This window comes from Microchirus variegatus (genome assembly GCF_963457635.1).
Source record: "Microchirus variegatus genome assembly, chromosome: 17".
Lineage (NCBI taxonomy): Eukaryota > Metazoa > Chordata > Actinopteri > Pleuronectiformes > Soleidae > Microchirus > Microchirus variegatus.
In genome coordinates this window covers 16,058,403-16,083,124 of record NC_139818.1, presented here as the reverse complement: position 1 = coordinate 16,083,124, position 24,722 = coordinate 16,058,403, and the positions used below count along the sequence as shown (strand labels likewise).

Below are 24,722 nucleotides of genomic sequence, written 5' to 3'. Positions count from 1 at the left end.
GCAGGCAAATTAGGGGGAAGTGTGGTGCAGCAGACCTTTAACTAAAAGCAACACTAAAAAAATAGGTTTATCATCAAAAATCGGAATAATTCAATAATTAAAGTCAGGAACCAGACAATGTGTAAAGATGATTTTTTAGATTATTTAAAGTTGCGGTCCTTAGAGCATCAATCTCTCTGAGTTTCAATGGACTCTACATTATTTAATTTTGCTGATGCCTTCATCATGCCTAATTGCAATAATTATTAGAATTTAATCCTACTGTTTTGGTTGCAAACATCTATCCATCCATTTTCTACCGCTTTAACCTCCACAGGAAGGTCACAGGGGTTTGCTTTGCCAATCTCTGCTGACATAGGGTGATAGGTACCCCCCTATTGCATGTTTTTGGACTGTGGGCGGAAGCTGGAGAACCCAGAGAAAATGTGCATGGGGAGAACATGCAAACTCCATGCAGAAAGGCCCTTGTGCTCCACTTGAACCCAGGTCTTCTTACTGCAAAGGCAAGTGTGCGAACCACTACACCAACCTGCAAAACACCAGTGTGTAAACATTGCCACTGTGTGACATTATCACATTCAGTTCCACTAGTATACTTGAGGACTTCTACCCTTGTTGAGCAACATCTACATCGTGCACCCCAGAGTGAAGTTGGCAGGTCAGTCAAGCAGCTCACATTTCCCTATTTGTCAATACATCTCACATGCACTGGCCCTGTTTTTTTTAAAAATATATATAAATATATTTATCTACTGAATATTTGAATTTCACAAGTGGTAAACACAAGTGTCTTATTTAGAAACTCTCTGAGTCACCTCAGAGAGTGTCTCTCAAGCTCAAGCTCTAGCATAATCATTAAAAAAAAAAAAAAAAATGGCTGCCCAGAAACATTCTGATACTGCTCCACATGACGGCCATGGGGCATCTGGTGCCAATCCCAGCTCACACAGGGTGAAAGGAGAGGTTGCTACACTCTTAGAAATGGTTCCAAAAGTGTTCTTCTACAAGGGCAACCTCTCTCCACATGCAGTAGGGGGAGGATATACCTGGAGGAACCAGGGCACGAACCAGCAACCTTCTTGCTGTGAGGTAACGGTGCCAGCCAGGTCTTAAGATGGACATTTGAAGAACTCATCTTGGAGTGTGTGGAACATTGTGGCAGTTCTTAGATCACAGATCTGCTTATAGCTGCTCACTCAAAATCCGTGTCCCCTGGTGCGATTCGCTGCAGGGAACGGACCTGTCGTGCTCTGCCAGGCAGCCAACATGCAAAGCACGACATGCACATTTGCAGAACCACTGCAGCTGATGCCACGCTGCTTTGAGTCACTGCAGGGAGTAGAAACCATCTTGGTTTTTTTTTCTTGTAAGAGGTGGTGGCTATATCATTTGTCAACTCATAGGGATTGCGTATAAGCCAGCTGTACACACTGCAGTTCATAGTGACTCCTGTGAAAGAACTGTTGTAAATGTACACATTTGCTACAAACTACACTGTTTTCCCATTGTTTTAGGAAACTCCTTTAATACAATACATTTAAGCGATAAATACTCCAATGTGTTCATCAGCCATTGCTGTTTTTTTTCTTCTTTATTCTGAAAACAGCTGTTTCCTGCAGCCAAAGATTACAATATCAGTGATACAAAGTCATTACTACGGTTTTCACTTTATAATACAGCGTAAATATCCAACGTGTACCGTGTACACTTATAGACTTACTGTGCCATTTCAAGGTAACAACAGTGCATAAAAAGTACTTACAGTACAACAAGAAGAAATTAGTTTTCTTGAAATTACTGACTACCTATAGGGTATTTGTGTTAAAGGAGTAATACATTATAGCAATTGCTGATTATTTACAGGATTAGATAAACAAGTACATACAAAGTACCATTGTAAGTATGTTACCTACAGAGTATTTTAGAGGAAAAGAGAAACAAATAATAGCTATTTAAGTCTATTTGGAAGTAGTGTATTTGAAGGACAAATTGCAGGTCATTTTTGCATGGCAAGACTGTTACTCCTTCATTACCTACATACCTGTAAGTACTTTTTATGTACTGTACTTAGACAGTATGTTGGGTATTTACAGGTATCTAAGGGTTACCCACTTCAGGTCAGATTGATTTCACTCCACCATTGTGTGAAAGCTTTAAATATCTATATTTATAACAACCATTATTGGTTGTAGTGTTACCAACAATTTCCAGACTTTTCTTTTTTAACAGGATTCGACATTTTACACACAAACACACAGCTCATACACCCTTGATTTGCCAGTTTCACCAGGCGTAAACACAAAATGTGAAAAGCTTTGTGATTGAGCCGTGCAGCCTGTTACTGCTACAACCAACAGAGGGCGTCATTGCACAAGTGCAATTACACAACAGAGGCTCACAAACCCACTTTGTCCCTTCAAGAACTTTATTCTAACAACAATTTTACAGTTTTCACAATAATAAAATGATATAAATATACAAGAAGGAAAGTACGCATATACAGGCAACACTGACAGTGTGTGGGGGTAATGACTTCCTATCCATTAGAAATGTAAACAAAAGGAGGATAGTGTCAGGTAAATAACGATTGTACCATAAGGGGAGACTACAGCTTAGTGGTGCAGCAGTGTGTCAATCTGCAGGTCACATGACAAGACGTCTGACAGACTTAACTGCCATGATAGAACACCTCAGAGGAAACATTCTTTTTCTTTTCTCTCTCTCTCTCTCTCAGTTTGACTGAATACACACACGGGAGAAGCGGAAAATCTTCTATGATCTACTGTAAAAAAAAAACTAACAGGAAATTCAAAAGACTAGAAACTGTAAAACTGTAAAAGTGCATATGTTATTTATATTCAGAGTAAGACATTTTAGGTTCAGTTAAGACTTACAAGTCCGCAGGTGAATTGACCTTTCCACATGTGAAATTATTAGAAGAATAGATTACAGTTAATAAAGGCTCAAGATATGCTTAAGATTCCTAAGGAAAACTAAGGTTTTTTATATATATTTGTAACTAGATATGAACATAAACACAAAACTGCAGTCAAATATTTAAGCTATACACAAACATTCAACTGTGTGTGCTGCACTTCCGTCAGATGCACGTAATCTAACCTGAGACAAAACAGAATTTAAAATGGAGTACTTAAATAAGGGAAACAGAACTAAGTGGGTTCTGTTACCCAAGCATTTTGACATAAACATTAACAAAGAATTAGCATTCACAGATCAGTCTTGAGAAGCAACCAGATGGATTAAAAGACTATTTCTTTTGAGTTTTGTTAAAAATCGGCAAATAACTAATGGGGAAAATTGTAGGGGGAAAAAAAACAGAGTGCACATTAAGACATGCATGTAACAATGATGAAAACAGAAAGGTCTCTCTCTCAGCCTCACATATTGACTTGGAAGGGATTTTAATATAGTGCAATACAAAATGGGCCTTTAGATTGAGCAAGTTAGGGACAGATGTTTAGCGTGTTAGCCGTCCTGTGTTATTGTTGATTAGTAATAACTAAAATGAAGGGGTTCATTTGATGGACTGGGACAAATCTGATCTAGATATGCTTTTTTATTATTATTTCATCATTCACATGTACAAAACTAGTTCACCCATAGAACATCATTAGTGTCTGAATAGGAGAATGTGCCTGTAGAGACCTCACAGTGATTGGATTCCACATAAAAGTGACTTCAGAATCAGCAGGGATCGGATTCTCATCAACGAGGTGATAGATTGTTCAGTAGTATTGCATGCATATAAATCACATTTCCAAATATTGCTCTGTACACGCTCACATTATCAGACTATTAAAAGTAAACTGTTTTTGTTGTTGTTGTTTTTTACAGTTGTCATGCTAATGTCATGTAGACGACATAAACACTATAAATCCCAATTCAAGTTTTGTCAAGTGATGTTCAAGTTGCATTTTGGACAGAAACAGGGGAGCATGGTTGGTTTTTTCATCTAAAGTTAGATGAAAGCATTGACCATACACTCTCAGAAATAGAACCATACAAGGTTCTTTGGCTTGTCCTCATAGGAGAACCCTTTTTGGAGGGTTCCACCAAGAACCCTTATAAAACCCTTTATTGTTCTCTGGGTCTAAATGGTTCTTACTGGAACCATTAGAGTTACCAAGAACCCTTGAAAAACCTTTCTTTGGGAAAGGGTTTTTCAGAAGCAAACGGTTCCAGGTAGAACCTCAGCCCTTGTAGAAGGACCCTTTAGGAACCCTTACTTCTAAGAGTGTGGTATGCACTGAAATCTACTGAAATTAGATTTTCCTGAAATATAGGGTGAGCAAACCTTAGGTCTATGTTGCAGCTTGAAGAATTTTGCATTCAGATCCCAGATCCTGGTCCACAATGTGTCACTCTACAACAAGAAAGACTGTAACCACAATAGGCTGACAGTGAGTGTAAAGAAAAAAGTATCTGTCAGGCATTTTGTCTCTTATTAGCTCCAAAGTTAAATCCTGAGAAATCATATCTAATTGTACCCTGAAATTTAAGCTGTTAATTAAGGTACAATTTACTGCTACAGTTATCCACAAAGAATTTAAAGCACAAAGTGATGATGATTTATTTACCTGACATTTCCCATATAAGCATATATTATATATATAAGCATGTATTAAGAGAAAACCATGCACTCCAGTTTCCACTGCAAAAGTTTGGGTTTAAATGTGGCATGAGAAAAACAGGAATTGTTTGTTGCGACTGTGTAACTTCCTCATCAAATGCGCATCACTACTGAGAATTAGTGTACTCATTTACTAATTTACACTACTTTAATGATTGGTAAAAAAAAAAATGAAAGAAAAGAAAAAACCTCAGTACTGTTTGTTATACAATTGACTCTCTTAAATTTGCCTGTAGGGCCAAAATGTGTTGGTTGGGAGCAGAATGTAATAAGACCTCATTAGTAATTTCTACAGGTACAACAATGATGTTTGGCTCAGGGGGTTCTGGATCTGGATCATACTGGACTTCTATGTTTTGTGGCAGTGTCTCATCTTGCGGAGGCTCCTGGTTTACTCGAGTCTCTATAACAGCTTGCTCCATCTCTTCTGCCAGTTCCAAATTGCTCCCATAGAGCACTCCCAACCTTCGCGCGAGCAGCCCTTTCTTTTCAGGTGGCTCTTCATCTTTGTCTTTTTTACCAAACCTTTTTGAGCGATACATAAAAGCAGCATGGCGTACGCAACGTTTCATTAGGTGCATGCGGTAAGCTCTCTGAATAACCACAGCAGCATTCTGCTCTTCTTTGTGGCGTACCGTTGTGGTAATGGGTGCAAAGGAGTCTGAGGTGGGGTTGTTCAGGATGAACTTAGCCTCAATGCTCTCCCGCATGGCTGCCATTTCCACCGTGTCGCCTAGGACCATCTGCGTGACAGCCAACAACACATCCAGGCAGTGGATCCTGTCCCCGATGACCAGGGGCAGATCCATTTCAATCAAGCGAAGCCGGTTGGGCTTGGCTACCCTCAGTGGCTCTTGCAAGGTATCACAAAAATCTGAGAGCTGGCTATACTCAATGAACTGAGTTCCATCCAAGTCAAACTTCTCCCAAGTTTCATTGAACATCTCAAAGTCTTCCTCACACAGTGCATCACCACTCTCCTCCTGTGCCACGTTGAAGTTCTCCAAGATGATGGCAATGTACATGTTGACCACCACTAAGAATGAAATGATGATGTAGCTGCAGAAGAACACCAAACCCATACCTGGACTGCCACAGTTGCCCTTAACATCTGTACCTGGGTTCTCAAAGTCTGGGTCACAGTCTGGAGCGTTACTGTTCAACATTGGAAGTAAAAGCCCATCCCAGCCTGCAGATGTCGTAATCTGAAAGAGGCAAATAATGCTACCACCGAATGTCTCAAAGTTGAATATGTCATCAATGCCGGCTTCCTTTTTGACATAAGCAAAGTTTGACATGCCAAATATGGAGAAGATGAACATAATAAGGAAGAGAAGTAGACCAATGTTGAAGAGTGCAGGGAGTGACATCATTAGAGCGAAGAGAAGCGTCCGGATGCCCTTAGCTCCTTTAATAAGACGCAGAATCCTGCCTATTCTGGCGAGTCTGATCACTCTGAATAGCGTTGGAGATACAAAGTACTTCTCAATCAGGTCTGAGAGCATTGTACCTGAAATAGAACAAGAAAACAATCAGAGACAACGTATTATCACCTATTATCATTAGCACCTAATGTATAAGTTACCCACCAGCAATTGACAAGATGACCACAACAAAATCAAAAACGTTCCACCCGTTGGTGAAGAAGTACTGTCGCAGAGCACAAAGCTTCAACATGCACTCTCCAGTGAAGATGACAATGAAAGCCACGTTTATTTTAAACAGCAAATCCTCCTTCTCTGGGCTCTGATTATCCGTCTCCACCATCATGGTCACCATATTGAGGCAAATGAGCACCATGATGAAGATGTCAAAGAACTGCTGACTGATGAAGTCAAACACCATACCCTGGATTGGGTTCTGTAGGTCAAAGGGAGAGTGGGGTGAGGGCATGGGAAATACAAATCCATTAGGGTCGTTTGGCCTGTTCACACCATCTGTGCAACGAAAAGTTCAGCGCAGGTGTCATGGAAGACATCATCATTCCATGAATGCCGAGCTGTTGTGTAATTACTTAAGCTGACCCTGGTCATACTTTTCAACATCAAACAAAATCAATAATGGGTCGTGTTAAATGCATAAACTGACATCATCACGCAGTTGTAAATAGATGACATACCGTTGGACGTGGGATTGGCTTCTGTGGCTTCTTTGAACCAAGTTTCTTCATGGCCTCATAGTATTTTTTCTGTTCCTCTGTCATGAATATGTCTTTATCTCCAAAGTGCAGAGACACAACACGACACACAGACTGTTAATCAGGAATCAGTAGGTTTTGTATTTTATTAGACTACTCCTAATAAATGGGAGCGACTTATCTTTTTCTTTTGTTGGTTGAAATTGTCGATAATGACACCGATGAAGAGGTTGAGCGTGAAGAAAGAGCCAAAGATGATGAAGATGACAAAGTACATGTACATGTAGAGGTTGCCTTCATAAGTCGGTTGATCCTCTACCTAAGGAGAAGAAAACATATTGATGAACAGAATTTGTTTTATAGAAAGCAACTCTTTGATTGTGGAAATTTTGCAGCATACAGAGTAAGAAATATGACTGAGAGACAGTAGGGATAGGATTAAAGGTTATAGTGGAATTTGATACAAGCCAGCCATGTCTCATACAGTATATCGGTTTATATACAGTATGTTCAATTAAATTAAAGTGCAGTATGGTTTTAATAAATACAGCTTTTTTAAACTCACTGTATTGGTTGTTTTAGGTTTGCACAATAACCCATCGAAATAACTTGCATACCAGTTAGGGTTAGGGTTAACCCCAACTTAAACCTGACTCCACCAAATTTAAACCAAACTTTTTGAATTATTGCTTAATTAATTATGCTAAAAACTAAAATGTGCTACCAATCAATATTTGAAACTACTTAGAGAAAGTGACATTTTATACTGTACAAGTCATACTGTAACACTGCAAAAACAAACCAACCTAACATGTATAAAGAATAAGCATAAACAAAGCAAACAAAGACCAAAGTAAACCTGTAGTAAATATAAATAATTACCTCTCTTGAGTCAACAGCAGCGTACATGATGTCCATCCAACCTTTAAAAGTTGCCTGCAAATACAAAGAGCATCATTTCAAAATGTGTTTCATTGCATAAGACAATTCCATGTCTCTTTAAACAACAGCGCCCCTCACCACTTGAAGCAGGGACAGGTAGCCCTGTCCAACGTTGTCATAGTTGACTTTGACGTTGACCCAGCGCGCTTCCTGTGTGGCTTCACCGAAGGCCAAGCATTGACTCTTGTTGTTGATCTCGGACATGAGGAAAAGCTCCTCTGAGGTGGTGTTGATGCAGCGGTAGAACTTGCCAGCAAACAGGTTAACGCCCATGATGCTGAAGATGAGCCAGAAGATCAAACACACCAGAAGCACGTTGAAGATTGAGGGAATCGCCCCAACAAGAGCATTTACCACCACCTGCCCGACAGAGAGGACATAGTTACAATTACAAAAAGCCACATAACTATTTGCTGATGTATTTTGATTATAAGGCGGACCATTAAACTTGGTGTGAGTCCATGCTGTGCTCAGTCACTGCCGACACTCTTACCTCACTCAGCTCTGTTAAAGCAGCCATGGTGTAAGCATGTATTCAACAAATAGAACAGGGAGAAGCTGGTCATATTAGTACATTAAACATTTTAAATCAACAACCCCATTTACACCTGGCATTGTATTTAATTTCCTATTCAGATTGTGTATATGATCTAAACCTGATTGCATTCAGTAATCTACTGTTCACATTGTGATCAGATTGTGATCTTGTTATATCATTTGCGTGAGTCTGCAAAACGGTAAGCAGTAAGAACACACAGGTTTGCGACCCGGTCGTGTGTGGGGGGTTTTCTCTGGGTTCTCCATTCCAAATTGGGTATTAGGAATATTAGACACTCATAATTTGAGACCTGAGATCCTCATGTGGAAGATAGGTGGTAAATTTCATACATAAATGTGTCCCTCCACAGGTGTCTGGATCAAAACATCAAGATAATGATCAAATGTCAATAAGGAATGAGTAGAGGAAAGCTTTCTGGAATATGTGCACAATCATATATCTTTAAGTGTATGAAAAAAATACATTTCATTTTGTGACAAATTGTCGTCACAATGCGTCCCTGACGGATCCAGTAGGTAGTTGGGCCCATTTGGATAACAATACCTTCCCAACACATCTTGGGTCCATTTAGACATGTGCAATCATGTGAGTAAGCTTTAAATCTGATTGCAATCCAATCATCCAAACTGCATTCTAATGCCAGGTGTAAATGGGGTCAATGTTAGCGGAGCACACGGCTCATATGCTGAGCATCGGTCACAAGAACTTACCCTCATCCCTTCAAATCTGGACAAGGCTCGCAGAGGCCGTAGCGCCCTGAGTGTTCGTAGGGATTTGATTGGTCCAAGTTCAGAGTAACCCAGCCAGTTTGCAACCAAACTAATAACAGAAATCTGAGGAAGAATGAAAACATTTCCTATTGAAGCATTACCACTGATGAACAGAGTTCGCATTTGTTCTGCTCCACACAAGACAACTTACGTCTACAATAAGAAAGTCCAACCAGCACCACGCATTGGTGAAGTAGGTTTTGAAGCCATAAGCCACCCATTTAAGGAGCATCTCGACGATAAAGACGTAGGTGAAAACTTTGTCAGCATACTCCAGAACAATTTTGATGGTTCTGCGTTTTTCTATGTTTACGTCCTCGAAGGCCTACCGATAGAAGACATCCAATATCAAGATACACGTCCTGGCAGTATTAAAGCATCGTCATTACAGTTTCACTGATGCAGGATGACAGCACTCACTAGAGCTCCACTGCTGAGCAGGATCATAAAAATGATGAAGGTTTCAAACCAATCATGCTCCACAATAGTGAAACAAGTCCTTCGGAGGTTCCACCATTTCTTGCCTTTGCCTTGGGTGATGTCCACTGTCAGACATGGCCAGCGCCTGACACATTCTAAAGTAGAGGAAGGGTTAAGGATTATGTCCACATATCAGACTTGGGCAGCATGAGCATTGGTGCTCCGTGAAAACAAGAACCATTGTCAGTGAGAAGACAAATGTATGGTTCTAGTTTCACAGGTTACACGTACCATCAGTAAAGCAGGCCTCTGGCTCCACAGGCTCTTCTTCTTCTTCCTCCTCTTCCTCTGGTTCGGGCTCAGGTGGTTGATAGTCCGCTGTGCTGCACACTGATGAGTCCCCATTGCTCAGAGCACCCATCTGATCAGGAATCACAGGAAAGCATGAGTTACAAAGCCACCACAAGTATCAAAATCAAGAGACTAAAATGTAGTAAATATTCTACAGCACATTTTGAATGACTAGTTCCTTTTGTTAATAATTGTGGAACTCAAATAATACATTTTCTCAAGGTTACTCTCTTTTGCCCTTCTCATTGTACTACATTGATCCTCTGAGTGTTTCTGCAACAGAGCAATTAACTTTATTAACCATTGATAAGCAGCAGCATAACGGCTTCGTTCAAATTAATAACATAGATTCAAAATTCAAATATGGCGGCATCACAACACAGTTCATTACTCATACAGTAGTATTGCACTGGGTGATCTCCCGCCAAATAGAAAAGGTAAGGGTTAGATAGTTGGAGAAGCGTTCTCACTCTGTTCTGATGTTTATGTTTTTCATGTGGAATCGCTACATCATGAGCGTCATCTTCATCTTCTTCATCATCATCATCGTCATCATCCTCACCAAGGTTTTCAAAGTCTGACTCTCCCTGGGCAATTGGCACATTGAGACTGAGTTCTTCACCCACAAAAAATCCAGAGGGCCGGCCTTCGACTAAGCAATTAGCTACCCCGTCTGCCATTTTGAAATCCTGACTGTTGTCCAAGTGGTTCATTTCAATCTCCTCCATTTTAGGGTCAATGTCATCTACTGGACCTTCATCAGGCTCCTTGGGCTTTTTGCCAAGAATCCGTTGTACAGTTCTTGCGATAAATGCTTTGAACCAGTCGATGCCCCGTGTGATCCTGCCGATGGCGATCTGGAGGTTATTCATTTCTCCATCTTCATCTCCCCCAGAGAGGTTGTCTCCACTGAACGAGCTAAGCAGCAAGGCCAAGAAGAGGTTCAACACCTGAAACAATGAAACATGAAGAGCCATTAAAGAGTGAAAATGACATACAGTTTCCTCTTGAATCTGCAGATACTGTTCTTCAAAATCTTTGATCAGTGAATGCCAAGTACAGTAAATTATCCTATTTCTTTACCTACTTACCTACCTACTTAAGTGTGTGCATAGTTTCAAATGGATAAATGTGTTGGTCCTGTTAACAGTAGCTATATTTAGTTTCTTAAACCTGTAAGTCCATTTCTCACTTCTTATTTCCCATGTTTAGCACAAGATCATGCTTACAGGGGTTGATCTATCTGATTTCAGTGTAGGATCTGTGAATCAGTTAAGATGTCTGTGTGCAACACGAGGCCGTGAGTGGAGGTTATAAGAGAGAGGTTAGTTAGCCCCAAATGATTGGCATGTCTCCAACCATGAACGTCAAATCTAACCATGCGTGTCACATCGACTCCATCGCTCCATATGCTGTAGTACCAATGACTTGATGTGATTAACTCTGCTGATTATGGGTCAGTCTGCTATCAAATTACTTCTTCTTAACACCCAGATCCACTGCCTCCTGAGCTCTGCTCGCTCAGCTGTCTGTGTTTGTTCCTCCAGTGGCAGCATGCTTACTTGAGCCGGATCTTAGCACATACTCAAGGTCAAAGCCACTGTTTGATGGCTCAAGTCATTTGACTTAAATAGAAACCCCCTCCCAAGTTAAGTGTTAAGTGTGTGTGCCTGCGGTGCAGAGGTTTGCAGAGGAGTACGAATGAAGGGCCAGGCGCGTGTGAGACGAGAGGTATGGCCATAATAATGTTGGCACAGTGCATCACCGCATTACTTTTGTCAGCACTTGACAATGAGCCACTTCCTCCTCATTTCTATGAATACCCTTACAGGAAATGGTTTTGGCTCAAGCTGATGAATGCGAAGCTGAAACGATGCTTGAGAGTTGTCATCTGTGACGCCCTGTTCTGTGATGCCAAGATTAAATGTCAGGGACAATATTCATATTTTCCTGCTCCAGACACTTAGGATTCTTCACTAAGCATCACGCACTCTTGAGCATCTTCACCCAGAAACCCCGTGTAAAGGTCAGTGCAGCTGAATCAGTTTAACCAGTTACCAATGTTCGCAGTGCATTTTGCTTCCTAACAAAAACATAACTTGTGTGTCATATCTAATATCCTGGCAAGCTGTGTCTGTCTGTCCCTCGGCTGAAGGGTTTGGTATAGAATGCTTAGATATTTTCTGGCATTATGAGATATGTGAACCATCTGAGAACATATTCAAAGCAGAAACTCTTGCATCCCTCTCAGTGTGACCTGTGAGTTGCACAAACACACACAACTGACAGGTTGATAGATAGATTTTCGAATCCCCGACTGTACTTACGACAAGATTTCCAATGACCATGACCAACATGAAGACAATCAAACACATCGCAGGTTCGGCGACCTCCATGCAGTCCCACATGGTCTCAATCCACTCCCCGCACAGGATGCGAAACACAATTAGGAAGGAGTGGAAGAAGTCGTTCATGTGCCAGCGCGGCAGCTCACAGTCCAAAGCGATCTTGCACACGCAGTCCTTGTAGTTCTTACCAAAGAGCTGCATGCCCACCACAGCAAAGATGAAGACGATGATAGCCAGGACCAAAGTCAGGTTTCCTAAAGCTCCCACTGAGTTACCAATGATCTTGATAAGCATGTTGAGCACGGGCCAGGATTTGGCTAGCTTGAAGACACGAAGCTATCTCCAACACAGGACATGCACAAACAGAGACAGTGAATAACATAGGAAGTAATGTCATTGTTTGTAAATGGATGCAAATGAATTGAACCAATGATTCTCACCAGACGAAAAGACCTAAGGACAGACAGTCCCTGGACATTCGCCAGCCCTAGCTCCACTAGACTTAGCGAAACAATGATGCTGTCAAAAATGTTCCAGCCAACTTGAAAATAATAGTAGGGATCCAAGGCAATGAGCTTGAAGACCATTTCCGCTGTGAAAATCCCAGTGAAAACCTAAAAACAAAAAGGTAAAGATTCTACAAGAACTGACACAAACCAAATCAGAATCATTAGAACTTTTCTGCGATGAACCTTAGAGCTTGATGCAGTGCAAACTCACCAGATTCCCCACTGAGAGCATGTAGTCAAATTCTTCTGTCATGGGGTAGTGCTCCATGGCCATGAAGAGGGTGTTGAGTACAATGCAAATGGTGATGGTCAAATCAACAAAGGGGTCCATCACCACAAAGTGCATCCAATTTTTAAAATCAACCCAGGGCTTGCAGCAGTTCCACTTCAGGAAAGTATCGGCAAACTTGTACCAGCCAGGGGGGCAAGGCCTATGACTATCCTCCAACTCTAGACAAGAGACACAGAGAGAAAACAAAACAAATAGGCAGTGTGCCTGTCAGTGTTATCAAAACATATGGGTTATTTTTACTCTTAAGTGATAATGGAGACACTGGAGTGACATTGAAATTCTCACTGCGCAAGGTCATAGTTGAGCTGAAATAGCCTGAGCTTAACACTGTCATGGGGTGACACTGAATTCTGACACGATTTCTCCTGCATACAATGTGATTAGCCTGATTGTGGCAACCGCTAGACAATGCTACTGCATTAACCTCAGTGTAAGATAGTAGCACCTGCATAATCATCTCAGAAATTTGAGCTCATGTGTCAGCAGTCAATGGAACCTTCCATATACTTCCACCCTACCATTTTGCCTAAAAACAGTACAACTTAAAAACAAATAGAAATATATTAAGATATATATATATAATTTTGTGTGAATTTTTGGTCTTTGTGTAACAGTTGCTGGTGCATTTTCTATACCGTCCATGGCAGCTGTAGTAAGCACAGTCAGTGCACTTGAAGACCTCGGTCCCAAGCCCGGTTCGTCCAGATGATGCATGCTGTGCCCAGAGCTCAGTGAAATCTCTTTGACTTCATAATCCACAGCAGACTGTAAAACAAGTTGGTTAACTTTCAGCCTCCACATAGCTTGCGCTCGTCGAAAGAAATCTCAACTGACCTTAACCAGGGTGGGTGCTCTGACGAGCACAATGGGGATGACTCTCCCATTGCAATCCTTGACAACATCGTCATGTTCAAGACTCAGTTCATCATCGGCCATCGCAGACAAAGAGTGACGACTGAGCGATTTCTTCGTGCTCAGAGAGCCTTGGCTCCCGATGTTGAGAGCCTGTTGGTTTAAATGTTCAGTTTTACTGCAGTCTTGTTAATTTCATTATCTTATTTCAATCAATACATAAAGGGTGAGGTAGTTATACTTATGTGGGAAGCAATCCTCAGTAAACCCATCTGGTTGTATCCTTATGACTTGTTATAGTTACCTGTTCCTGTTGATTTTTCAGTTGCTCAAGTAGCCGCTGGAACTCCTCCTCTTTCTCTCTGGCCTCTCGCAGAGTTGCTTGATTCTGCTCATCATAAGCCATGGCCACCACAGCCAGGATGAGATTGATGAGGTAGAAGGAGCCCAGGAAGATGACCACCACAAAGAACAGCATGTATGTCTTACCAGCTGCCCGCAGGGTCTGTGTAGTTGGAGCAAAGGAGAAACTGCGAGAACTAAGGACAAGATTCTCTTTAACTTTGAATTGACAGAAGTTCCAAGATAGCTGTTAAATCTGATTGCAACAAATGAAAGAAGTGCCAACCAGCTGGAAAAGGTTTTCCCAGAAGTCCTGGGTCATGAGTCTGAAGAGGGCGAGGAAGGCCCAGCCAAATGAGTCAAAGCTGGTGTAGCCATAGTTGGGGTTTGCCCCAGCCTTCATACATGTGTATTCTTCGGGGCACTTTCTATCAACAGAGGAGAGTCAGTGTGCAATGATTGCTCCAGACTCAAAATCACACTCAACACCATACATATGTGATATATTTAAAATGTTTACTGTAACACTTTTGATACCCGGAGAATACATACCCAGCATCGGAGCTGTTCCCACAAAGAAGAGCGTCGAGGCTGCCCTCTAAAAAATAGTGATTCTCTATAACAAACACAAAAATAAATACTTAAATCCGCTCCAGTGAGGATACAATTTTGAAGAGGAGACATAATACGATAGTGGTGTATATACCTGGGTTTTCAATATATTGCAAGAAATCGAATGTACTGTTGGAGTATGTCGTCTGATTGATGTCCATGGCGTTGCCAAAAGTGTCATTGAATGTTGATGTGTCGTTCAAAGATTCAAACATTGTGCTGTTAGCAATGGGCCATCGCACACACTTTTGACGCAGATTTCCCATGAAAAGCTGAAGGCCAACGAGGGCGAATACCGCAAGAGCGAACACAGTAAGAATCATGACGTCCACCATTTTCTTCACCGACTGGATCAAAGCGCCCACGATGGTTTTCAAACCTAATAAAAAAAAAAGATATAGTTGTGCGTTAGAGTAGCATATGATAAATGATAATCAATATGTCTACTAATGTATGTTGCAATGCAAGTTACAAAGACAAGAGTTAGTAAAGACATATAGTATAGGTATAAAGACATATAAAAATATCATAATAAGTAATAAAAATACCAGGAATCACAGTAATTGTTTTGAGGGCTCGAAGTACACGAAATGTCCTGAGGGCTGACACGTTGCCAAGGTCAACAAACTCAGTAATATATCTGTGGAAATACATAAAACAATTATTCAAACCCAATCAAGTCTATACAATTTCCTATTTGAAATGGCCACACAATGACAACATTCCATATAAAAACACCAGCTTTTATTAAGTTCCACATTATGGTTATGGTTACTTACGCCATGCTGATCACCATGAAATCCAGCCAATTCCATGGATCTCGAAGGAATGTAAAAGATCCAACACAGAAACCTCTCGACAACACCTTGACTGTTGCTTCAAAGGTATAAATACCAGTAAAAACATATCTGGAAAGAAATCATGGAACAAGAGTGAGTGAAGGGAAGACTTAAATATAACAGGAATTACTGAGGTACTCACTCAACAGTTTTACTCCATGATGGTGGGTTACTCATTGTCATGAACACACAATTCGCCAGAATTGTAACCATGATGAACAAGCTGAATAATTTAAATTAGGGATTAAGGAAAGACATGTTGATGATATGATGTTATCTTGTCAAAGCAACTCTTTACTCGTCATCTTTAAAACTCTGCTACACACTCAATAATTCACAAAATAGGTAAAAGGATATGAATGTATGAGAATTTTGATGGCTCCTCTTCTAACCAAACTAAAGGGGCTCAGAATGTAGCAAGCTGGTTCTGCGTTGAACCGGTAGATTGTCTTTCCTTTGGTGACCACAATGAACGTCTGAAACACACACAAATTTAAATGTAAAGTGCGAAAACATTGTGAGGACACATTAAGATGCATGCATTTGCGATAACAGACATTTTTGTCATAATTTTTGTAAGAACAGGAGTGCAAGTGGGCGAATCGGCCCACTTAATCAGACTCTGACCTTCTCCGCTTGGTAGAAGGGGTCCAGGTCCTCCAGAGGTGTGTTGAGCACCTCTGATGGAGGGTCTCCATAGATCATGGGCAGGCCCTTGCCCGCCTCCAGGTCAGTTTTTGGTGTTGGCTTCTCTTCATTATCATGGCCCTCTACTTCTGCTGCCTTTTTTCTTTCCTCCTGGAGCCTCTCGATCTCCGCCAGTGATTCCCGGGTGAAGGGGCGGACCGCAAGGTTGACTGAGGGAGGGAGCTGTTTGGCCATCTTCGCATCTCGAAGGGATACCGCCTCAGCAAGGTCTCCCTAGAAGAAGCTGGAGGAAGGAAAGATGATGACTACGAGATGAGTCCAGCTATAACATGGGCACAGCGCCTTCATTTACTCTTCTATCTTGATTGGAAACTTTAAAAAATCTATTAAATGTTTATGCCTCCAGCTAACACTGTTTATTGTAAACACTGCATCAATTCATACATCTTTACTTTGTTATTAGTTGTAAAGATACAGGAACACTGAGTTTCATCTGTGGTAATACAGTAGTAGTAGTCACAATAGTACATTATATTGCTCATGCACTGCATTTTAGACAACGGAGGCAAAACATAAATGACTTATGCACAAAATGTCCAATTACTTGAGTACTAATTGACAAAAATGTGTGCAGTAATGCTTAAGGATAACAAATACACAAGTGCTTTTATAGTTTTCTATAAGCTTTAGTTAACTGCTGCCTTGTTTAACCTCCTATGTAACCTGAAAACCTTAGAGGGGAAGTTACTTTTTGGTGGACCTGCCGATGACATTTGAAACCTGTGATGCCCCATGTGCTTTACATCTCTGAGGCGGCACCACTCGCAGCACCGCGACTGCATGAAAGTGTCACGATAGGAAAAAAAAAAAAATAGACGATCAGACGATAGGAGAGCTTAGACTTTCCCACCGTTCTAAAGGGACCACAACATTGCTTGTGTACATCGAATTACTTATGAGGTTAGCAGACGCTCTGCGTTGGGTCCAAGTGGCATTTCCTTACATCCTTTTGATGTGTTTAGCAACCAGTCAACATCACCTTAGCTTCCTCTGCGGCAGCTAAGGTTATGTTGCCGCTCTAAGGCACATACATAATTTAGTTTGTATGGAATATAACAAAATATTTTTGGGGGTTAATCTAAAAGTTAATAGGATGTATTGGCCAATATAAAACAAATTATATTACTGCTTAATAATATGTATTAGATGTTTTACTATTACATGAATCACATAATTACTGTATGTACAAACAATCATAAACAACACAAGTAACATTTATCAAAACATAATGACTTATGTGCAAATCTGGACTAAAATGTATTTAAGATTTAGCAATATGAATATGTAATCTGTCCTTTTTTGTATTTTTTTTTTTTTTACCAAAACCGATAAGTAATGTATTCTACAGTTAATTAAAAATACCAACATATTCGCATTAAAAAAAATCTTTTGCGGGTCACAAATCATGTTTATGTTTTGAAATCATGTTTTGGCATGTGGCTCCACCTACCGCCGTCTACCAATCATTGCAGTCAGTAGAGTCTCAGCTGCCGAGCAACCACGGGTTGCCAGTTACGTCTGAGCAACAATGGCGGAGAAAACGCAACCTAAAAGACTTGGGTATTTTAGAATTTGAGTGTCGTAACTGTTTTTGGCCACATTCTTGCATATGGCGCCTTTAAGGTCCTCAACCAAAAGTTATAAACACTTGTAAAAGAGATTATAATCTCAGTGCGACTTCCTAGTCAAATAAAGGTTAATATCCACAAAAATGTTGCTTGTTGCCCTGTGACATCACTGGACTTTTTAAACTTAACACATAGTAAAAAGGCATTAATCACCGACTCATACAAACGAGCTGGTAACAGAAGAGACGCAGCTGCTGAGTTCACACATGTAGATTAAGAACCCTTTAAAAGACACAGAGGCCGACTGAGCGACCAGCACAACAGGATACTGTCAGAGTCACTGATCGCACATATCAGGACCCCCCCCCTCCACCACACACACACACACACACTTCTCTTGAACAGAAAAAAAGGATGCATTCACACACATTGGAAGTGATGAACACACTCGCACAGATATGGTAGCTGCCCAGCTGCTTCGGGCAATCAAGACGCGGCGTCGTGTTTCAGGAGCTCGATGACTCTGCTCATTCCTTCCTGGCTGAGCCTTTGCTCTGCTCCTCACATCCCTCTGATAAACAGGACAGCATGCCAACTTATCTTACCGAGTTTCTCTACACTCCCTTCTATTTCACACCGGGGGGGCCCCTTAAACACAGTGCGCTTCCGCCTCCACACCCTCACGAGCACTTTACAACCTGTACCCCCCCCACTATCACCATCCTGCTCCGCGACACTTGAGCTTCTAAATCCTACCCTTTCATACAAGGCAGACTTCAATCATCGAATATCAGCCCTGTCATTCGTTAAACCTGCTTATACCCCAACTTCAGCATTTCCTTGAATCATTTTTACTGGCTTCATCAACACAGTTCTTTAGAGTCATTCAATTACAAGACAAATGGTCCAGCTTCTCATCTTCATGAGTCCTGTCCCCCCCGCCCCCCATCATCTTATTTCAAAACCATCATTCTGGGAGCCACAGGCCCCTGATGCCCTCGACCGTGAGCCAACCTTAAAATACACCTCCGTCCTGAGGATGGATGTGTTCCTCTGTGGCTCATGGTAAACTTTTCCTAATTGCATGGCGTGAAACTGTCCCTGCTAAGGGTATTAAAAAAATAAAATAAAAAAAATAGCCCTCACCTCACCCCTCAACTGAAAACGTGCCAATCTTTAAAAAAAAAAGATCACTCTGAGAGTCTGGTGCCCTGTCAACCGCGTCGGTTACCTTTTGGCAGCATGTTAGGTTTTGTAGCAACATTAATCAGTGTCTCTGCATGAAAGAGCCAAGAGTATAGGCAAGACTGGATATTTAGTGTCAGTCAAAATAGATTATGTGTATCCTGCTTAAACCTAACCTGTCCAGAAAACCTGGTACTGTCCGGAAAGCAAACGGTAGCGCATGTTACAAGTGGTCAGATCACTTACTTTGGTATAAAAAAAAAAAATGCTCTTCAGAATGCACTTGAAAATAGGTGTCAAACGTTAATGTACTGAATTTTAACATTTGTTTTCTCTTGACAATGTCAGGACCTGCACTATTCATATGGAACAACATAAGGTTTTGATTAGGCTAACCACTATGAATGTAAGTCAATGCAGTCTCCTAACAAGGTTAGTTGTGCAAATAGGTTAGGTAATAGGTGAGTTCATCATTCTAACCCAAACAATTTATGCGTGTTAACCTTGTGTGTGATGGCAGCCCAAAACGCTGATGTACAGGTAACAGGTAAGTGTTGATTGTTTACCTTGGTGAACTTACATTTTTCACTTTAATCTGAGCTGAACATGCAAACCCCATCACTTCTAGCAGAACTATTACACAATTATTCTACTGCTGGCCTGTTATGACAATTAATTTAGTCTCTGTGGACAGTCAGGTCCAAAATGACCGTGTACCGCTAGTGTGGGATCATGTGGGACCTCATGTTGATTATGCAAGCGATAAAACTCAATACAATTGATATATATAGTTTCAGATTACACATATTCTGTAAATCTTGCTTGGTACTGACACCACTGGTTTGATTTAAGAGTCTAACTGAAGACAGTCAAGACAGTTCCATGCTCATTGAATTGCACCGTGGACAGGTGGCAAACTGAGCAAGACTTAGGGAATGTTGAATTTCAGAGGCCTTTCCCCGACAGTAGTATATATATCACCTTGCATGTCAGTGAAGGCCATGTGACCTGTGACATTCTGGCTGAGTATATAGACAGGGGTAATGTAGACACCTCTTCGTTACACTAGCTGGTTCCAGGAATGTGAATGCCAATGTTCATCTCCGGAAACTAACCCAACTAGCGACGGGGCTTTTTTGTCACAAGTGTAGTCTGAGTTCACAGGGACGAGTGGCGCTCACCTCACATTAACAGTTCACTAAATTTCAGGGTCCGACACCTTCGCAGTGTAATAACATGGTAACATGTTTACACTCGTACAAGCATCTATTATTATTTCAACCAATTACAAACCAAAGATTTATTGGTTTAACTCTGCATGGTTAACATGTTAGTGGCGATTTAAAAAAACAAGCGACAATGCGGCTTATGTGTCAGTCGGCTCATTATGCTTCAATGCCTGGCATGTGGTTAAGTTGTAAACGACCGAACTACAGAGCAAACAAGGACTTTTATTCACACGTCCTTTGACATTTACCGTGCTCCTGTTTCCCCCGGGGTTTTCTCACGGGGTCAGATCACATCACTGTGGTTTGCTCTCCCCCAGCTTGCTTCAACACCCTGTCACCCACCAGTTAACCTTGTATTTCAAGCGCTATAGGGAGCCACATTAAAGCAGACGTTTACACCTGTCGCTGCTTCCCATCCTGCCATTGTATTTTACCACCAAGTGGGTTTTACACATCCTACATCACAACATCACGCATGCTCGCTCTAACTAGAATATAAGACTGGTGTCTTCTCGTTGCTGTCTTCAAATTAAGAGTGCCTCTGATTTTAGATGGCTTTATCAGATGTGTGCATCGCATGCGTTATAGGGACAGCTGTTGCTGGTACGCTTCAATTGCTGCATGCCGAGGAGCTGTGAAGACCTTGGGGTTTATCTCCATGTGATAATTGCTGACAGAGACTTGTAGGTCATCTGATTAATAAATCCAGACTTAAACTGAGCAGAACATAATATCCAGCACAGTGCTTTCCAAAGTGTGGGCCACAGCCCACTGAAGCTACTGCAGGTAGGTCATAAAAGGTCATTAAATGCACCATATGTAATTTCTGCCACTTGGGGTCTCTCTCTCTCTCCCAGTGAAAATGAAAACAAAAGACAGAGAAGCAACGTGGAATCATGAGCTTTGGCTCACTTCCTGGTGAAGTGGTTGATCCTCTCTGTGCTTTTCTCACTTTGTATTCCAGCATTTTGGTTTTTTTTACATTGCATATGAACTTATTTAAAACGTGTGACACCAACCAACTGACACTCCCTCTCTCCCTCCCTCCACTCTCTACTGAAGAGCATGATTAGACACCTCACTCCAGCTGGTGAATCTCAGCTCAGCTGAACCCGCAGATCAATGCCGATGAAATATCAGTCGCATGTGTCACAATCACAAGCACGTCCTGTACACGTTACAAAATAAAAGCACTCTAGCTTGTCTGTTACCTGATCCCATTCCTTTTTTATTGGCTTTTATTGGAAAACATTTGCAGAACCAGGACAGGATCCGTGGCTTCATACTGAAGAATCCAGGCATAAAAAAAGGGGATTTTTCAAAGGCAAACCTTATGTTAAACTGTATTAAAGGTCCAATAAATTGAATGAATCTACATACACTAATTAAAAATAGATAGTCAAGATATTTTAATGCAGAAATGTTACATATTGTATCTTTTAATTAAAGACATAAATAGGTTTTCTGTTTTAAAATCAATTTTCAAATGATAATAATATGGATAACAACTTCGTCCACAATGTAAAAGACTATAATAAATGTAAAATGAATTTGTTTTGCATCACCAGGACCACTGTCATCCTTTGATTTATTGTCATACAGCTTTATAAACACATCTCTGCTGTTTCAAACTGACCCATTTGGCCTTTGCACTTACTGCACAGAAATCTGAGAATTACATGTGGACATGATATTGAGATTATTCCATCCAGTTTATGGGGGCCAGAGGGAGTTACCTTTGTATAAATAACAGCAGCCGCTCTTTAAAAACACGGACAGCAGTGAAAAGAGCAACTTGTCATCGTCAAACATCATCAATCATGTTTATAAAAGGTTTAGTATAAAAGTTACTTCAGCAAAACTGTACGTCAAAGATAATTAAGCTGACCTAATGTGGACTGGAAAGAATGTGGCGGGATATTTTGAAGACAGGCGCTCTTTTTCCTATCTTTTACCTCATTTTACCTTTTGAGTACTGTGGAAAATACAGACGCCCAGCCAAAGGGATCACATGGGCTCAGTTGGTGAAAGAAACTCAAGACCGACACCTTCTGCGTCCAAGAACATGTGATGCGAGACACACAAACACACTCGGCCAGAGTTCGACCATGTCCCTCCTATTCCACACTATGCCCTTTGAGACACAAGCGTGTTTGTTGTGCCACCAATCACGCGGCGCAGAGGAGCGCCACCACTCCTGAATTATAAACTGTATATTCACTCGTTAACAGCTTCGCTTTCTTGGGTGCCGTGGAATAAATTGATATGTAATATACTCCACATCCGTGTTAAAATCTACAGCTCAGCTTGTTACATCAGGGCCTGCAGGTGCACTGTAAACCAGATCTAATCAGAAAGTCTCCACAGCTCAACTATTAGTCCAAGTTTTTGAATTTACCCAATGGAGACAGGCCGCCTCTGTTGTCCCAAACCTCTGATTTGGACAGCAGAGAAATTGTGGGTTATATGAGCATCCACAGCATCATAGTATCTGTCCCATCTGCCATGAAGGCCTGACCTAAAAATAAATCTTTGTCCCTGTGGGAGGAGACATAGTGGGGACTGAGAAGGTTGCAAAGAGCCCACACTAGACATTACAAGCCATGTGGCTCCAATGAGACATTTTACCTGGCAGGTGAAGCCAGTGTGTTTTCTTTTTCTGCTGCTCTCTCTCTCTCACACACACACACACACACACGTTTCACATCTAATGGTGTAGAAGAAGAAACACACACCGCCGGCGTCACAACCCAAACACACTCTCGCTCATGCACACATTCAAAAACATCGCTGAGGCGCCATAAATCTACCAATTCCAAATTTGACTCAAGCTCCATTACAGGTTCATGTTTATTATTAGAGTAAAGGTGCGCGTATTAAAGCTCGTCTTTGCATTTTATTCCTTTGACAGAGCAACTAATTATTAAGTGCCAATAATTAAAAAAAATACCTTCCATTAATCACAACACAGGAATTTTTAACATTTTAAATGTAAAACCAACTATAGTCCAAAGTCCAAGTCCCAAATATAAAGCAGGGGAAAACAAATCACTACACAAAATAAACAACAGTATTTTTTTTTTATCTTTAAACCCTAAAGATGACATTAGTCTATTCCATCCAAAAATGACAACCATAGCAGGTGAAAATAAGAAATAGCACCAAACTGTGAAGCCACTACCAAGTAAAACCCTGAAAGCTGCAGCCTGATGGCAAACTTTCCCACTCCAAGCTTCAAGCAGGAGTCATCTTCATGCTCATGGAAGACAACAGAGGGCAGGTGGTCGGTTACCTTACACGCTGCAGCAAATTATTCCCACAGAATCCGGGAAACTTTGAGAAAATAAAATGAATAAATCAGGTCCTCCGTCCAGCACCACAACTACGGACGTAATTCTGCCCTTTCTCTGGCAGCCAGTGCAGGGCTGCAGGCAGGGCAGCTGTTGCTGACGCAGGGTGGTGGTGTCTTGCAGTGAAACCGGAGCAGTCGCTCCAGGTAGGATCAGATGAGACCTTTGACACTTCCGACTTCCCTGTTCCCATACAGCTGGTCACTGCTGCTGGAGTCCAGGATTTACATCTGGAACTTTTCTCTCATTATAGTTCCTAGACAAGACACCCGTGGGATTATCCTGTCACCTTCAAATATGTTCATGTGTTCATTTCAATGGACACTTCAAATCAACATTTATACCTGCAGATTAAAAAAAAAAAAGTTCAGCAGTAAATATTTGGCTGATAAATTGATTCATTTCAGATGCATATCTTGGTTTTTGTCGGCTAATTGTGGCTGCATGGGGCCAAAACGTAGACCAATATTTAAACCTTTAAAGCACAAGTTGCCAGACCTACAAAAATCAGCTATAGTTTTATTAATTTTCTCATATAAGAAGTGAAGATTTTTGTTTCCAATTGATCAATTGTGCTATTTTTCTTTATCTCTGTTCTGTAAGTAGCAAAAGCAAAATATTTGGAACGTTTACACCTTCACTGCCAGGACAGTTTCTCTCAATCGTGATTCTGAATTTGAATTTCTGCTATGAATCAAGCCTGCTAGTCCCAATAATATGAATTAAATGACAAATGGAATCGTTTTATATGCTACCCTAGTGGAAAACATCTTGTCACCCACTATAGATCAAGTTGTGAAGGGTCTATAATATAACAAGATATATACAAGTCTATAAAAATGTGTGGAAACCAAGGGTTAAATGGTAGTAGTTCTTAAATTAGTTTGGCAAAGATTGTGTCTGTGATTTTTGTCTGTGACAGATCAGATATTCATATAGTTTCATAAATATAGAGTTAGTTAAAACTTAAAACTATTGAAAGAAGCCTTTATGTTACTTGAACATCAACATAGAGTGTCTAAGACACTCCCGTGGCATTCTTGCCAGTAGATGCGACA

At 41.0% G+C, this 24,722-nt stretch overlaps 1 protein-coding gene across 1 annotated transcript; it reads right to left on the bottom strand.

Annotated features, from left to right (window-relative positions):
• Positions 1-2,413: 2,413 nt before the first annotated feature.
• scn4aa (sodium channel, voltage-gated, type IV, alpha, a) lies at positions 2,414-23,723 on the bottom strand. The gene is made up of 26 exons (XM_083903544.1): positions 23,607-23,723; positions 16,252-16,555; positions 15,982-16,100; positions 15,767-15,856; positions 15,565-15,693; positions 15,334-15,425; positions 14,880-15,164; positions 14,726-14,789; positions 14,460-14,601; positions 14,136-14,336; positions 13,814-13,984; positions 13,615-13,744; positions 12,899-13,137; positions 12,619-12,792; positions 12,158-12,514; positions 10,301-10,780; positions 9,771-9,900; positions 9,480-9,634; positions 9,211-9,384; positions 9,000-9,122; positions 7,809-8,090; positions 7,671-7,724; positions 6,970-7,107; positions 6,771-6,875; positions 6,241-6,511; positions 2,414-6,161 (listed from the first exon to the last, which is right to left on the bottom strand). The coding sequence occupies exons 2-26, from the start codon at positions 16,504-16,506 to the stop codon at positions 4,855-4,857; spliced, it is 5,667 nt and encodes a 1,888-aa protein (XP_083759670.1). The 5' UTR covers positions 16,507-16,555; positions 23,607-23,723; the 3' UTR covers positions 2,414-4,854.
• Between the last annotated feature and the right edge of the window lie 999 nt (positions 23,724-24,722).